This window comes from Leuciscus leuciscus, assembly GCF_965113295.1.
Source record: "Leuciscus leuciscus genome assembly, chromosome: 2".
Classification (NCBI taxonomy): Eukaryota; Metazoa; Chordata; class Actinopteri; order Cypriniformes; family Leuciscidae; genus Leuciscus; species Leuciscus leuciscus.
Window position 1 is genome coordinate 55,825,668 of NC_138726.1, and position 16,971 is coordinate 55,842,638.

Genomic DNA, 16,971 nt, shown 5'->3' on the forward strand with positions numbered 1-16,971 from the left:
ATACGAGAGAACCTCTCGTAAGAGAACTGAGGATTTTAAGGACAGAAATCTGACCTGAATAACAGAAACACAAGAACATTATTCAGCAACATAGAGACAGAGCGTATTTAGGCCACGCCCACACCCAGGGGGAAAACAAACCAACCGTCCCCATTGACTTTGCATTGCGAGAGGCTGCCTCCTTGTCATTCCTTGCTTCTAACAAAAGACAGAAAAATGCCTAAAAGCTGCTGTGTGACAAGGTGTACAGCAAAGAAGCAAAAAAAAACTAGCTCTCGACCCCAAAAAACGAGTGTTTAGGACATAAAAGTGGATACAGGCAGTTGAGACAGAGCGTCACGTGTCTCATTACTCTGAGAACTAACGTACGCCCGCTGGAGGAGACCGTAATCGGCAACACAGGATAGTTTATCTTACAGAAATATAATATATAAAACTGACATTTGGATATTTGACTCACCAGTGACCAAATGTTTAACTTACTAGACACGTAGTGTATTTTTAGTGCATACTGAGTGTCAGGATCCCACAATTTACCCATTCGTTCCAGCCTGTATCCACTTTTATGTCCTCAAACGCTCGTTTTTTGGGGTCGACAGCTTATGAAAACTTATTTCTGGGTTTCTTAGCTTGTTTGCTGTACACCTTGTCACATAGCAGCTTTTAGGCATTATTCTGTCTTTTCTTAGAAGCAAGAAATGACAAGGAGGCAGCCTCTCGCAATGCAAAGTCAATGGAGACAGTTGGTTTGTTTTCCCCCTTGGTGGGCGTGGTCTTCAGATTATGACGCGTTGCGCTCTGTCTCTATTGCTATGCATTAAAGGAGAACTCGGTAACTCTAGCGAACTCTTGTCACTTCTTCGCTGATTTTCCCTTTTGTTGTCGCATGTTTTCCCCACGAGCTCCCCCTACAGCTGTGGGGGGGCGTATATTTCACAACACAGTCGTAAAAAACTCACTTGCGGCGGCCTCCTCCCCCTCTCTACCGCTGCTCATGTGCGTTTGTTTTGATCGGAGCAAGCCTAACTGTATCGTGTGGAGCTATGTCTACCGAGGTGGGTCATCTGGTAATACATCATACATGTGTGTGTGTTTATGTCGAATTGCCGTAAAGCAATTTGTGTTTCGCGCTCGTTCTCGTTCTAGTTCTCGCTTCTCACGAGACTTCCAATTTCTAACTTGCCGGGACGGTAGTGTTGCAAGTTGCAAGGTTGGTTTTCCGCCTGGGAACGCTGGGGGGAGCGGGGAAAGTCACCAATATCACCAGAACAGGTTGTTTAACCATCCAAATGATTTCTAGACAGTTTTATTAAGTTAAAAAAGTTACCAAGTTCTCCTTTAAAGGCAGAGATTAACAAAAAAAATTCTACAAACTAAACTTGCTTTAGATTCTAAACACTTCTACATACATCTATTATTTTGATAACTTCATTCATCAACATTACCGTATATGTGCTTTAATCAAAACCTTAATTCTCATTCATGTCCTTAATGACAGCAAACAAGGCTTAGGGATGAAATGGAGGCCAGCATTCCTTAAAACGAGACATTATGGCACTTTTGTTTGCCTGTATATTGATTTTTGGTAATTTATTTTAAGGGGATAAAACTCCTCACCCAAAAATACTGACATACCGACTACATAAGCACATTCAGATTCCTTCCTTGCTGATTTCAAATTAAAAGTAATACATTTTTAGACAGTCAGATTGTGACACGAAAGTCATCTAATTTTATTTTATTGTTGATTGGCTGTAAAAACAACACTGTTCATTTCATTAAACTATAGGAAATTGGTTATGATGTGTTGATTATTTCAATTGTAATTGGTTACAATAACAGGCACAGTATTCAGTATATTTTGATTTGATTTAATACTTATGTCATATTCTTGTGAGTTATGTGACACAATAACTGATTGTGCTCCAGCAGAAATAAGAGCCAGAGACTTGTATTCTAGTATTCGTGTGGCGTATCTCATCAGATGCTCATGAATAAAATAAAATCATCTCACAGTTCACAGTGACTGAGATCCAGCTGTGGAGTGACTGTCCTCTCTCTGTTTTACAGTAGTAGAAACCCTCATGTGACTTTGAGACAGTAGTGATGCTCATCTCTCCTGTCGTCTGATTCTGGATCAGTGATCCGTCTTTATAGAAATCAGCGCTGAGGATCGGGGAGTTTGTAGATCGATGTAAACAGTGTAGAGTCAGAGTCTCTCCCTCAATCACAGGATCAACAGAACTCTCCAGAATCACCTCACCGTCTACAAACACAAGAAATGTGTGTTTAATACTGTAAATAATAAGAATATAGCAAAACAATACATAATCAAAATATTGATATTATGAATTGAATTGTACTTTTTACTTCCTGAGCTTTTTATATTAGTCTTGTGTAGTCTTACCTGATCTCATAAGAAAAAAAAAATGTTGATTATAAACATTATTGTGTTTTATAGTTGTAAGTGTGATTGGACTCACCATGTACAGTGATGTTTCGAGGAAGACGTTTCTCTCCAGATTCAGACTCACACCAGTACACTCCAGTGTCAGATGTGCTGAGAGAGTCCATTACACATCCAGATCCTGTTTGTTTTGCACAAGTTTGTGTGTCTTTGTCTGTGTATCTTCTCACTGTCCATCCAGCAGAGTTACTCTGATCCTCACAGCTCAGAGAGAGAGAGTCAGATGAGAAGTGTTGACTTCTGCTGGGATTGATGACCAGAGACACTGAAGCAGAAACTCCTGAAAAGAGGAAAATCTCAATCAAAACTGACAGCACAGAGACTGCAGTGAAACACAGATCCGGATGAGCACAAGCATAAACCCTCACCAGTGATCCACAGTGTCTGTGAGCTGCTGTTGTGTGTGTAATAGGCTGGTCGTCCTCTCTCTGCTCTGCACGTATAAACTCCTGTGTGCTGTAGAGCAGCAGGACTGAGAGTGTAAGATCCTCCAGCTCCTCTGCTGCTGTCTGACAGATGATCATGATCTCTGAACCAGCTGAACGTCCAGCCTTTAGAGGAGCCTGAAACCTCACAGATCAGAGTCACTGATTCTCCTTCAGTCAGCCACGGCTGTGGAGACACTCGCACTGATGCCTGAGCTTCAGCTGAACAAAACATCACGAGTTACAGAGCCGTAGAGAAACTGATGGAGAAGCTGATCACAACAAACACACACTCACCTGAGACAGTCAGTGTAACAGCATCACTGCGCTGAGAGCTTTGAGTGTGTATCTGTCCTGTACAGCTGTATTTACCGCGGTGAGAGAGATCAACACTGCTGATGTTCAACTCTTGTGTTGAGGTTCGGCTGACAGTGTTTTTATATTGGTTGTTGGTTCCCTCTATTTCCCATCTGTATGTCCACTCAGTGTCTCCTCCCCACTTTATATCACATCTGAGAGAGACTGTTTCTCCTCTAAACACTCGTTCATCAGGTCGTACCGTCAGCACAGCTTTAGGACTCACTGTACAAACACAGATTATTGCATTTATAGTTTCAGAAGTTGTGTAGATATTGTCTCTGATCTGTATTTGTTGCATCACACACTACAGTCTCTCTCACCTGTAACATTTACCAACAGTGCATCACTGTATTGTGTGTAATAGACTGGTTTCCCTCTTCCAGCTCTACACCAGTACTGGCCTCCATCAGACACTGAATCAATCTTCAGGCTGTAGGAGTTTGTTTCTGTCTTCTCTGTCTCAGGGTTCAGTGTGTGTTTGTACCAGTAAAAGTCCCAGTCTCGAGTGGATGGATCCATGCGACAGGTCAAAGTCACTGTGTTTCCAGTCAGTGCAGCTCCTGCAGGATCTGATGTGAGTTCAGGCTTCGGCTTTAGATCTGCAGGAGAACAACAACAGATTCAGATCCTCAAGATTCAAATAAATGAGCATTTGTCTTCATCAGAAAAAAATTATTCTGGCATGATTCTGAGTCTTCGCCCAGAAAAAAGATGACTTAATTTTGATGCACATGGAACAAGTATCAGAGCATTTAATATTGTAGAGGTTGGTTGTTCGACAGGTTGTTTGTGCATAATTATCATGTCTATGTTCAGATGTGTCTTTATCTGTTGTGTTTCTTTGTTTTATCTGGACTCTTGCCATGTTAAATTTAAAAATACTGCATCTTTAAAATGTATTTTCAGACCTCTGCATTCAGTTTCATTGTTTTGCTCCTTGAAATGGTTTTGAACACAACAGCAGAGAGAGAATTGAATACAATTAAACCCCCAAAAGACAAACTGTATTTATTTTCAGTGTAAATTAAACATCTGGCAATGAAAGACTCTCGATTGGTTGTGTGATCATGATCATGTAGAGCAGGGATGGGCAACTTCGGTCCTGGAGGGCCACTGTCCTACAGAGTTTAGCTCCAACCCTGAAAAAAATCACCTGCCTGTAATTTTCTAGTAATCCTGAGGACCTTGATTAGATTGTTCAGGTGTGTTTTATTAGGGTTGAAGCTAAACTCTGTAGGACAGTGGCCCTCCAGGACCGAAGTTGCCCATCCCTGATGTAGAGAGAGTTTATGAGGACAATGATGTTGAACTCACCCTTCACAGAGAGAGAAACAGCAGAGCTTGATGTTGATGAGTTTGGTCTTCCATCTATCTGTCCTTTACACCAGTACTGACCCTGATCAGACTCAGTAGCTCCTCTGATAGTGAGAGTGTCTCTGTTTACAGTGTAACGCTCAGACGTCTGTAATATTACACTGTATTTATACCACTCATATCTCCAGTTACTGTGATCAGAGTTTATCACACACTTCAGATTGACTGTTTCTCCAGTGAATACAGGACTGTCTGGTGTCACAGTCACTGTAGATGTGGGTAAACCTGAGAAGAAAGACAAAGTGACTCAAACTGCTCTTTCAGGGAAAATTATTTTGTATATCTCTTACAAAACCATGTAGTTTATATTATTGTATCTAATATTTAATATGTTCTGGTTTGCTATTGTACTGTCATTAGTTTTCTCATGTGTTTTGAGGCTCCGGCTTCGTCATGATCTCAGACAAACACTGATCAGAAACATCAGCTGTGAAACTGAACTGTTCATATGATTGTTTCCTTCTCTAAACCAGCTGTATCTCCACTGAATGTCTCCTCCCCTCTGTACGTCACATGTGAGAGTTGACTCTCTCTCCTCTGAACACAGGCTGATCTGGCGTCAGTTTTACTACAGTATTTTAGTCTGAAAAACTGCCGACACTCTCAGGCCATGAGAACAGATAAACTGAGGCTCTGTAAGTTATTGTAACACCATTTCTATCCTGACCTCGGTCTGACTGAGGACCAATGGCAAAAGTCTTAAGGCTTGTTTGCTACACTGACAGTCAGTGTTGGGGAAAGTTAATTTGAAAAGTAATGCATTACAATATTGCTTTACTCCCTTAAAAAGTAACTAATTGCTTTTTTTTGTTACTTTTTTAGAAAAGTAATGTGTTATGTTACTTTTGCGTTACCTTTTTTTACACATGGACTGGAATTGTTTTTTTAAAAGAAAAAAGTTTCTTTTCAATAGTTTAATCAGTAATAAAAAAAACTGATTAAAGTTTAAAGATTAAAAAGATAATAACATAATATAATGATTGCACAACCGCCCAGTCGACAATATGCACTAGAATGTAAATTGTATCTGTGTCTCATTTCGAAGCTGCTTCCTCTTGACGTCACATTTATCTTTATCTTTTTATCTGTATTCACATATTGAATGAAATTAAAATTTCAATGTGATCAGGTCATGTGACAGCTGGAATTGCTTATTGTTGAATAATGTGATCCATATTTTTAGGAGGACAATGATGTTGAACTCACCCTTCACAGAGAGAGAAACAGCAGATCTTGATGTTGATGAGTTTGGTCTTCTATCTCTCTGTCCTCTACACCAGTACTGACCCTGATCAGACTCAGTAGCTCCTCTGATAGTGAGAGTGTCTCTGTTTACAGTGTAACGCTCAGACGTCTGTAATATTACACTGTCTTTATACCACTCATATCTCCAGTTACTGTGATCAGAGTTTATCACACACTTCAGATTGACTGTTTCTCCAGTGAATACAGGACTGTCTGGTGTCACAGTCACTGTAGATGTGGGGAAACCTGAGAAGAAAGACAGAAACACAAAATGACTCAAACATCTCTTTCAGGGCAAAAGTAAAAGAATTACATTTTGTAAATGTTTTGAGGATGTTGAAGATCTCAATGATGAAGTTTTATTGCAGCAACAGTGACAAAGTGCATTAAAGCCCCTGCGTTCATCAGAGTCAGAATAAACCCTGAATAATCTCTGCTCAAACATTATATACTGTATTACATTCTTCTTCCAGCTCTTCATGTCAATGAAGTTTTGTCTTAAAAGTAAATTGAGGATAACAATGAAAGTGAAAGCCTTCCGTTCCCACATCTTTGATATTGTTTGAGACGGGAACTCCATGTATCCTTCATGTATCTTCTGAACACAGGATTATTCTCGACGTCCCGCTGCCGTTTCACACTAGAAGTGATAGAGTTTCACTCCGGTAGTGTTTACATATTACTGAGATCAGGAGGAATCGTCTCTATGATAATTAAGCTCTTTTAGGGAAGAAACATATTCTAATACATATCTTGAAGTGGAAGCTGAGTCGGGGCAGACTAACATTTCTCACACTATATAGTTTATAGATGATTTTATCTCATATTTCCTAGTATTAGTTGTATTTTGCTGTTGTACTGTCATTAGTTTTGTCATGTCAGTTGTTTTGAGGCTCTGGCTCCGTCACGATCTCAGACAAACACCTCTGACTCGCCATAGAAAGCAGAATGAAGCTCCTGAAGGAGAGATGAAGATCTCCAACTACAAGCTCATATGAGGAGATACTGAGTCTGAATCAACTTCATCAGACTATCTGAAGACTTCATGAACTCATTTAACATCATTATCTGTGAGTCACGTCATTCTCTCTGACTTCAGCACAAAACTCATCTTTTCTATTAGTAAATATCTCCTGTAACCATAGCGACAGTGACTAAAGTAAATCTCAAAGATGGAGACGCCAATAACACTGGAAAGTCACAATTTGCATGATGTTTTAAAACATATCCTGATAAAAATGTGCAACACACACAAGACATCTGAAGACAATCATGACTAAAAGTGAAGTGATACAGAAGATCATAAGTGTTGAAATATGGATTTTAAATGATCATTAAACAGACGTGAATATGAAGACTCACCTGATACAGTCAGTGTAACAGCATCACTGAAGTCTGTGTGTGAGCCTGATCTCTCTCCTCTACACCTGTATTCACCACTGAGAGACACACGATCAGCTGTGAAACTGAACTCTGCTGATGTTGATGTTGTAAATGGATAGTCAGTGTTTCCATCTCTAATCCAGCTGTATCTCCACTGAATGTCTCCTCCTCCCTGTATGACACATGTGAGAGTGACTCTCTCTCCTCTGAACACACGCTGATCTGGCTTCACCTTCACTACAGGTTTTCCTGTATTAATACACATATGAGTAAATATTGATTAAAACAGCATCACAGTCTCATGATCAATATTAGTGTTTATGAACTCAAAACCTCCTTATGAGACAAACACTGTATTAAAAATGAAAGATCTAGTTTGTTGGAAGTTTGTATTGATTACATCAAAATTGTTTTTAAGTATTGATAGACTATAAACTGATAAACTTTGTATAAACTGAAAGACTGGGTAAAGAGTGTCATACATGTAAACTGAGTCTATAATACATGTATGTTATTTTCTATTTGCGTGTCACAGAATTGCAGCTTGTACAACATTTACAAATCTTACATAATTTAAGAGTGTAAAAAATATTACAGACTTAAACATGCAATGTGATGAGGTCATGTGACAATGTAGCATATACAGTTAAATAATAAACTGTTGTACATTACAAAATGCTGGGTTAAAAACCCAATTTGGCAGCAGATTGACAACATTTTTGAGTAAAATTAATACATTTCTGGATTAAGATTAACCCAAAATAGTTTGAAAATAAAACAAAGAATCTTGGACATTATTGAATCACTTTATACACACATAATGTCTATCAAAAGGTACAATTTTATTAAAAATGAGAATTAGGGCAAACATAGTCAAAAGTAACTGTAATGGTCACCAGCTGGAGTGCCCTTGAGAGCCACCAGAAGGCACTCCACATTAGACTACTGTCATTCCCTCACAAACTATATTTCCCATAACTCACTGCCCACACTCTTCATCCATTACCACATTCACCTGTGTCTCATTATCTTGTTTAGCTCAACTCATATACGCCTGGTTTTCTCATTCATTATCTGTGAAGTCTTGTTTAGTGTCACACTGCAATTCTGAGCATTCGCCCTTGTTTCATGTCTCTTGGTTTTGGGTTTCTTGCCTGTTCCGTGAATTACTCTTTTGCCCGTGTTCCCTGCCTTGTAGTGTTTGTTTGTATGGACTGCCTGTGTTTGACCTTGCCTGTACTTTGGATTACCCTGTTCAATATATACTGCATTTGGATCCTCAACCTTCTTGTCTCGGGGCAGTTTGTGACAGTAACAGTGTGCATGTGAGAAGAAAAGCAAAAAAAAAAAAAAAAGAAGAAAAAAGACAAATCATCAGATACTTTTTTTAATTTATTTTTTTATGAAGACTGATAAAATAACTTGCATTTAAGACCACATTAGACTTTTTTGTATATTATCCTCCACCAACGAAAATGTTTTAATTCAAATTGGTTTTGACTTTAAGTAATTCTATTAAATATTGCAGAAACTTATTCAAGCAAACAAAGGCAACAAGTAAACTCCCAAATTTAAGTTCACTCAACTTTAAACTTATAACTATAAATCTGTAATTTTCAGTTATTTAAGAAACTACCTATAGTTTATAACAATTATCCAAGAGATCTAGATGGTTGCCTAAAAAAAATCATATAGAGCTATATTATAAGAGTTTAGTTTTAATAACATTACTGAACACAAACCACAACAATAACACTGACATTATAACATTTGCATAAGATATTGAACTTTCTGCCTAAGAAACAAATACACATGTGAAAGAATATGAGCAAGTGTATGAATGAGAGAGTGTGAAATCCTCCACTAAACAACAACACTGAACAAACACTGAACATTTATCATTACAGATTATATAACAGTGTGTTGAGTCTGAACACACACAGAACACACTTCACCACCAATTCCCATGATCTGCTCAGTTCAGTCATGAAGAAGATGATGTCACTTTAAGGCTGAATACACGGATCATGCGTTTTGTGTTTGCGTTCGCTTAAGACATAACCGACTATGTAAGACTATGTTTTTTGACATAATTTGGAGTGAATTTGTCCACTGAAGCGCCGGTAGGCATGAAAGAGAGCTCAACTTCACACTCTGTCTGAGAGAAGTGTCTTTCAGGGCCGATCTTCAGATGTTAAACTTCACACACAGCACACGAGTTACCAATTCCCTTTCGCTTGTTCCACTTCCTTGAACATTTACATTGGAGAGGCTTAAACTTTCGTGATAATGAAGCACTGACCCGTCAACTGTACAGAGCGTCATTCACGTTTGTTCATGTTCATGTTGTCTCAACACTGCATTTGTTAGAATTTTAAAAACTGTTACTGGTCAAATAGCGAGTGACAGCGTTTCATACACTCGCCGTTTTTTACTCCCATTTGGCTCATGAGTGTTCATTATAGGCCCTGTTTACTGTATTTAAAAATAAAGTAGTTCAGTCTGAACAGTGTCTCGATTATATATACTGTATGTGATTAGGAGGACAATGATGTTCAACTCACCCTTCACAGAGAGAGAAACAGCAGAGCTTGATGTTGATGAGTTTGGTCTTCCATCTCTCTGTCCTTTACACCAGTACTGACCCTGATCAGACTCAGTAGCTCCTCTGATAGTGAGAGTGTCTCTGTTTACAGTGTAACGCTCAGACGTCTGTAACTTTACACTGTCTTTATACCACTCATATCTCCAGTTACTGTGATCAGAGTTTATCACACACTTCAGATTGACTGTTTCTCCAGTGAATACAGGACTGTCTGGTGTCACAGTCACTGTAGATGTGGGGGAATCTGAGAAGAAAGACAGAAACACAAACTGACTCAAACATCTCTTTCAGTGCAAAGTAAAATAATTACATTTTGTAAATGTTTTGAGGATGTTGAAGATCTCAATGATGAAGTTTTATTGCAGCAACAGTGACAAAGTGCATTAAAGGGTTAGTTCACCCAAAAATGAAAATTCTGTCAGTAATTACTCGCCCTCATGTTGTTCCAACCCCATAAGACCTTCGTTCATCTTCGGAACACAAATTAAGATATTTTTTATTAAATCTGAGAGCTGGATCACTCCTCCACAGGCTTCTAAGACACTATAACTTGCTGACCCAGAAAATGTATTAAAGACATCGTTAATATAGTCCAAGTGACTACAGTGGCTCAATCTTAAGTTTATAAAGCGACGAGAATACTTTTTGTGCGCAAAAACAAACAAAAATAACGACTTTATTCCACTTTTCATTTCCTTCTCTCTGGGCCTCGAGTTAGTTCACGTAGTGTTTAAGCGTAGCGCGTCTGTGTTGCACGTCACCACGTAGGCTCACTATTGGGCGATGCTGGTCATGTGTGATACGTGGTGACGTGCAACACAGACGCGCTACAGATGAACAAAGGTCTTACGGGGTTGGAACAACATGAGGGCGAGTAATTACCAAAGTATAAAATTGTCTCTGTAATTACTGACAGAATTTTCATTTTTTTGGGTGAACTAACCAGAGTCAGAATAAACCCAAATATATATATTTTTTATAGTAGTAAATATCTCCTGTAACTATAGCGACAGTGACTAAAGTAAATCTCAAAGATGGAGACGCCAATAACACTGGAAAATGTTTACATTTTCAAATTTACATGATGTTTTAAAACATATCCTGATAAAAATGTGCAACACACACAAGACATCTGAAGACAATCATGACTAAAAGTGAATTGCTTATAAGAACAGATGTGGCTGATACAGAAGATCATAAGTGTTGAAATATGGATTTTAAATGATCATTAAACAGACGTGAATATGAAGACTCACCTGATACAGTCAGTGTAACAGCATCACTGTCTGTGTGTGAGCCTGATCTCTCTCCTCTACAACTGTATTTACTGACAGACACACGATCAGCTGTGAAACTGATCTCTGCTGTTGTTGATGTTGTAAATGGATAGTCAGTGTCTCCATCTCTAAACCATCTGTATCTCCACTGAATGTCTCCTCCTCCCTGTATGTCACATGTGAGAGTGACTCTCTCTCCTCTGAACACACGCTGATCTGGCTTCACCTTCACTACAGGTTTTCCTGTATTAATACACATATGAGTAAATATTGATTAAAACAGCATCACAGTCTCATGATCAATGTTAGTGTTTATGAACTCAAAACCTCCTTATGAGACAAACACTGTATTAAAAATGAAAGATCAAGTTTGTTTGTATTGATTACATCAACATTATTGATTGATAAACTATATACTGATAAACTTTGTATAAACTGAAAGACTGGGTATATTGTGTCATGTAAACTGAGTCTATACATGCATGTTATTTTCTATTTGCGTGTCACAGAATTGCAGCTTGTACAACATTTACAAATCTTACATCATTTAAGAGTGTAAAAATATTACAGACTTAAACATGCAAAGTGATGAGGTCATGTGACAATGTAGCATATACAGTTAAATAATATACTGTTGTACACTGTTGTAACCCAATTTGGTTTATTTTGGCAACCCAGCGTTGCGTTAAAAAGGGACGAACCCATTGCTGGGTTGTTTTGACCCAGCATACTTGGTTAAATGCTTTTTAACCTAAATTTTGGAGTAAGATTACTACATCGCTGGATTAAAATGAACCCAAAATGGGTTTGAAATTAAACCCAGAAATCTTGAACATTATAATATCACTTTACACACACAGAATGACTATCAAAAGGTACAAATTTATTAAAAATGAGAATAAGGGCAAACATGGTCAAAAGTAACAACGTGCATGTGAGAAGAAAAGCATAGGGATGGCAAATCAACAGCTACACAGTTTACAGATAAATTACATTTTGTTGTAACATTTCATTGAAAATGTATACATAAAACTTGCATTTAAGACCAAATTAGACTTTATTTGTATATTTTCCGCCATCAACGAAACCACTATACTATAAAATTATTGTAATTAAAAGTAAATGTATTAAATATTGCACTAACTTAATCAAGCAAACAAAGGTAACAAGTGAACTTCCAAATTTAAGTTCAACCAACTTTAAACTTATAGCTAAAGAATTAGTCTTATAACTAAGAATTAGTTAGTCTCAGCCAAACTCAGGGGAGTATTAACAGGTTATGTGACAGACTGTCATGATCCCGGTGCTGTGTCTTGTGTTTTGTATGGACTTTTATTACAGACTGACTTTTAAATTAATTCGAAGTTCCCCTTGTTTCTGTGTTCACTTATGTGTTTGGTTCCGGTTTTGCCTTGCACCTTGTTTGTCGCCACCATCGACATAATAAATATATAGGCGCCCTGCTGAGGGCAAGACTGCACTGTAAACAAATGCAAGTAAACAGATGAGCTGCAGTTTTTCTGGATAAAAATTTCAGTGGTTTGTACGTGGTGTAAAAAAAGTTCCATCCCTAGTTATTTAAAATCTCGATAGTTAGACTTATAATTATTTTTTTATTTTTTTAATAAGGAATTGTCAAAGCTTATAGGCTTGTCATATATTTGGCTTTTTATTCTTGGATAAGAATTGTGAAGACCCCCATATTTATATATAATGTACTTTTCACATTAAATGAAATAAAGTTTTCTTATTGTGGAAAAAGCATTTTCTGTCTTCGACCCGATTTTAGCAATAAAGGGATCATATCCTTTTTTCCACCATGAGAAACCACATTCTGTTTAGGTTTGGCTTTAGAATTGGCCTGTAGGCCTGACCGTGCATTGACAAAATGTCCACACTGTCCCATGCCTTTGTTTTCCTTCTTTTTTTTGCCTGTGTTGTAGGTCTTTGCAGAGTTGAACAGGATAGTCCCCACAGATCTGCAGACTGCAGAGTATTTTTTTATGGTGCTGTGGATCGCTACACACCACGCTTTGTCACAATCTTCAAGTCTTCAAAGAAGCCTTGGAGAGAAATTGGATGAGCTTATGCAGGAAATTAATACAGGGGTGAGTTTACTGCAGCCTTAACTTTTTATTATTCTGAGTTGATCATGGTTTTGCTTACAATCTATCTAGCAGTTTTCTAAAGTGTTGTGGGGTTTTGTTGCTATGAAAGTACATATGAAAGCGCTATATATAAATGCCTCATTCATTCATTCATTCATTCATTCATTCATTCATTCATTCATTCATTCATTCATTCATTCATTCATTCATTCATTCATTCATTCATTCAACCCTTTAACTGTGGACTGTTATCTTAATAGTCACTTCTCCACTTAGGGAACTAAGTGAAGTAAAATGTGCACTGTCAAGCAGCATAGTGGTACACTTTTTTTTCTTCTTTTTTTCATCTTCAGAACAAAAAATTAAGATATTTTTAATGAAATCCGAGTCATTTCTGTTCCTCCATAGGCTGCAATGAAAGAAATCATTAAAGGCATACTATGCAGTTTCCGTTTTGGTCAAACAGCGACCCCTAGAGTCGCTGTGAAGTACTTGTATTAAACGTTACTGTCGTAAATACCACTCACGCAGAGCCGTCTCTGCACTCACGGCCTGATCCCCTCCCCCCTGTATACCGGTACCTGTTCAGTAGGATGGAAGCGTCGCACATCGAACAGGCACAGATAGACTCCGAAGATGTCTACTGACCAGGTAATGTTTCACAATTTCATACAAAAATTACGTGCCGTAAAGGTGATTCTCGCGAGATTTGGCGGGGCGCCACCTCTCAAACCTCTCAAAGTGTTGGGAATAGCCTATTATATTATATATAGAGCCTTTCACTGATTGTTTACAGCTTAACAGAAGTTACACCCATAATTCGTGCAAAGTGTCATGGAGCGTAGGAATAAGGTGGATGGTGTGAGCAGTCAAGTCACAGATCGATGATCGGACCATATAGTGTGAGCACATAAATCGTGAGCTTTGGCTTTTCATCTAATGCCATACTCATACAGTCCGAGTAGGTAACCTTGCTGAAATTGCAGTGTATGCCGGCCTTAAGCAAGCAGTGAGATAGTTTTCCATTTTGAACAAAACCACAGTCTCTCAATTGTATGTGTGATCATAGCAGAATGAGTTTAGGAGGACAATGATGTTCAACTCACCCTTCACAGAGAGAGAAAGAGAGCTTGATGTTGATGAGTTTGGTCTTCCATCTCTCTGTCCTCTACACCAGTACTGACCCTGATCAGACTCAGTAGCTCCTCTGATAGTGAGAGTGTCTCTGTTTACAGTGTAACGCTCAGACGTCTGTAACTTTACACTGTATTTATACCACTCATATCTCCAGTCACTGTGATCAGAGTTTATCACACACATCAGATTGACTGTTTCTCCAGTGAATACAGGACTGTCTGGTGTCACAGTCACTGTAGATGTGGGGAAATCTGTGAGTAAAAGAAAATATTCTGAACTGAATATATGAGTTAATACATTTTTGCCAATAAAATACTAATTAAATTTGTTGTTTTTGGGACAGAAAATGTATTTGTTTTCTTAGTAAAAAATCGAGTTGATCATATATGTGACCCTGGACCATAAAACCAGTCACAAGGGTAAATTTTTTTAAAATTGAGATTTACACATCATCTAAAAGCTAAAAAAAATTAATAATAATAATAATAAAAAGCTTTCCATTGATGTATGGTATGATTGTTATGATATGACAATATTAGGCCGAGATACAACTATTTGAAAATCTGGAATCTGAGGGTGCAAAAAAAAAAAAAAAAAAAAATTGAAACATTGAGAAAATCTCATTTAAAGTTGTCCATTTATAATAATAATAATAATAATAATAATAACTTTATTTTGTATAGCGCTTTTAAAAGTCAATTCTCAGAGCGCTTTACATAAGCAAAATTAAGATAGATAAAATAGGCATGATAAACACAATACAAAAAAGTATTACAAACAATTTTACAAACCCAAAAACAATTTAAAAATAAGTATCCAAGACATATAGTAAACCCATAAAATACATCACATAAACAACCACAAAAATCACCTTTCACCCAAATGCTTCCTTAAAATAATAAGTTTTAAGGGATGATTTAAACATTTTCAAGGATGGTGCATTTCTAATTTCGGAAGGCAGAGAATTCCATAACTTTGGGGCAACTGAAGAGAACGCCCTATCACCCATTGTTTTTAGGTACGTTACTGGAACAACTAAAAGACCAGCATCGGCCTAGCGAAGATTACATGTCGGAATGTAGGGTATTAAAAGCTAGATATTGATAGATATTGAGGAGCAAGTCCATTTAATGCCTTGCAGGTCAACATAAGAATCTTAAAATCAACACGAAATTTTGACAGGTAGCCAGTGCAAGGTCTCTAAAATAGGTTTTATATGATCTCTATGTCTTGTCCTAGTCAGAATACGTGCAGCAGAGTTTTGTACCCACTGAAGTTTGTTCAAAATAGATTTTGATGCTCCTGCTAACAAGGCATTGCAATAATAAATTCTAGAGAAAACCAGAGTATTGATTATTTTTTCAGCTACAGGAAAAGGCAGCATGGACCGTAATCTGTATATATTTCTGAGATGAAAAAAAATAAACTTTAACAGTATTACATACGTGAAGATCAAATGTTAAATTAGAATCAAAATTACTCATCCACATGTAAAGCTACAGGTTTCACTCTGCGTAACTGGTGAGGCGAACCAATCTTATCACTATTTAGACATAGAAAATTAACAGACATCCAATTTTTGATATCTCTGATACAGTTAGAAAGATGTTGAAGCAGCCACATTTACATCAGGTTTTGAGTGAATGTATATCTGGGTGTCATCAGCATAAAAATGAAAATCAAGACCAAGAGACCTCAAGAGTTGGCCAAGAGGAAAAATATAAAGACTAAAAAGTAAAGGACCTAAAATTGAACCCTGAGGTACACCATATTTTACCACGCCAACCTCAGATCTGCAGCCACCCAGCACAACGAATTGTTTGCGATCTAAGAGATAAGACTTAAACCAGCTCAGAGCAGAGTCAGATACACCAAAGACAGACTCTAGGCGAGAAAGTAAGGTACAATGATCAATAGTGTCAAAGGTGGCACTGAGATCAAGCAGAATCAGTATTGATAAGCATCCAGAATCGGAAGCCATCAATAAGTCATGTGACTTTAACTAATGCTGTCTCAGTGCTATGCATTTTACGGAAGCCAGATTGAAGAGGCTCAAAGAGGTTATTTACAGACAGATGAGAGAGCAATTGTGAGGCAACAATACGTTCTAAGATTTTAGATTTTAGATTCTGAAAGTCACGGCTATTTGTTTTTGGAACAGGGGTTACAGCGCCAATTTTAAGTGCAGATGGCACAACACCAGAAGACAGAGAGTCATTTATAATACTCAAAACAGCCGGACACAATGAAGAAAAGCATGACTGAAACAACCTAGCTGGTATGGGATCAACATTTGAGGTGCTTTCATTTTTAAAACCACATTACACAGGGATTGAGAATCTAACTTGGAGAATTCTGAAAGATAAACACCAGAGAATTCTATGTTATTTAATTTTTGGGTAACAAATGTATTAGTAGTAGTAATCTGATGTCTTATCCCCTCAATCTTATTGCTAAAAAACACAAGAAACCTGTTACATAATTGAACAGAAGAAGAGACATTGGACATATTATTTCTGTTTAAAAGATTGTTGATTGAATTAAACAATTTTTTAGGGTTATCTTGATTACTTGCAATAATCTGGGAAAA

The 16,971-nt window shown here is 37.6% G+C and overlaps 1 protein-coding gene and 1 long non-coding RNA gene across 3 annotated transcripts in view; one reads left to right on the plus strand and one right to left on the minus strand.

The window, feature by feature from the left end:
* LOC309493358 overlaps positions 1–16,971 on the plus strand; it is a 171,389-nt gene that overhangs the window by 83,798 nt on the left and 70,620 nt on the right. The gene's annotated exons all lie outside the window — the stretch shown is intronic.
* LOC309493199 (Fc receptor-like protein 5) overlaps positions 1–16,971 on the minus strand; it is a 100,393-nt gene that overhangs the window by 8,778 nt on the left and 74,644 nt on the right. For both annotated transcript variants that reach the window (XM_082162328.1, XM_082162329.1), the window contains 12 exons: positions 14,351–14,632; positions 11,116–11,379; positions 9,819–10,103; positions 7,234–7,503; positions 5,833–6,117; positions 4,567–4,851; positions 3,573–3,851; positions 3,190–3,474; positions 2,836–3,114; positions 2,484–2,747; positions 2,015–2,266; positions 20–54 (listed from right to left, as the gene is read on the minus strand). In XM_082162328.1, the coding sequence (XP_082018454.1) occupies positions 20–54; positions 2,015–2,266; positions 2,484–2,747; positions 2,836–3,114; positions 3,190–3,474; positions 3,573–3,851; positions 4,567–4,851; positions 5,833–6,117; positions 7,234–7,503; positions 9,819–10,103; positions 11,116–11,379; positions 14,351–14,632 (3,065 nt within the window). The remainder of the gene's footprint in view (positions 1–19; positions 55–2,014; positions 2,267–2,483; positions 2,748–2,835; positions 3,115–3,189; positions 3,475–3,572; positions 3,852–4,566; positions 4,852–5,832; positions 6,118–7,233; positions 7,504–9,818; positions 10,104–11,115; positions 11,380–14,350; positions 14,633–16,971) is intronic.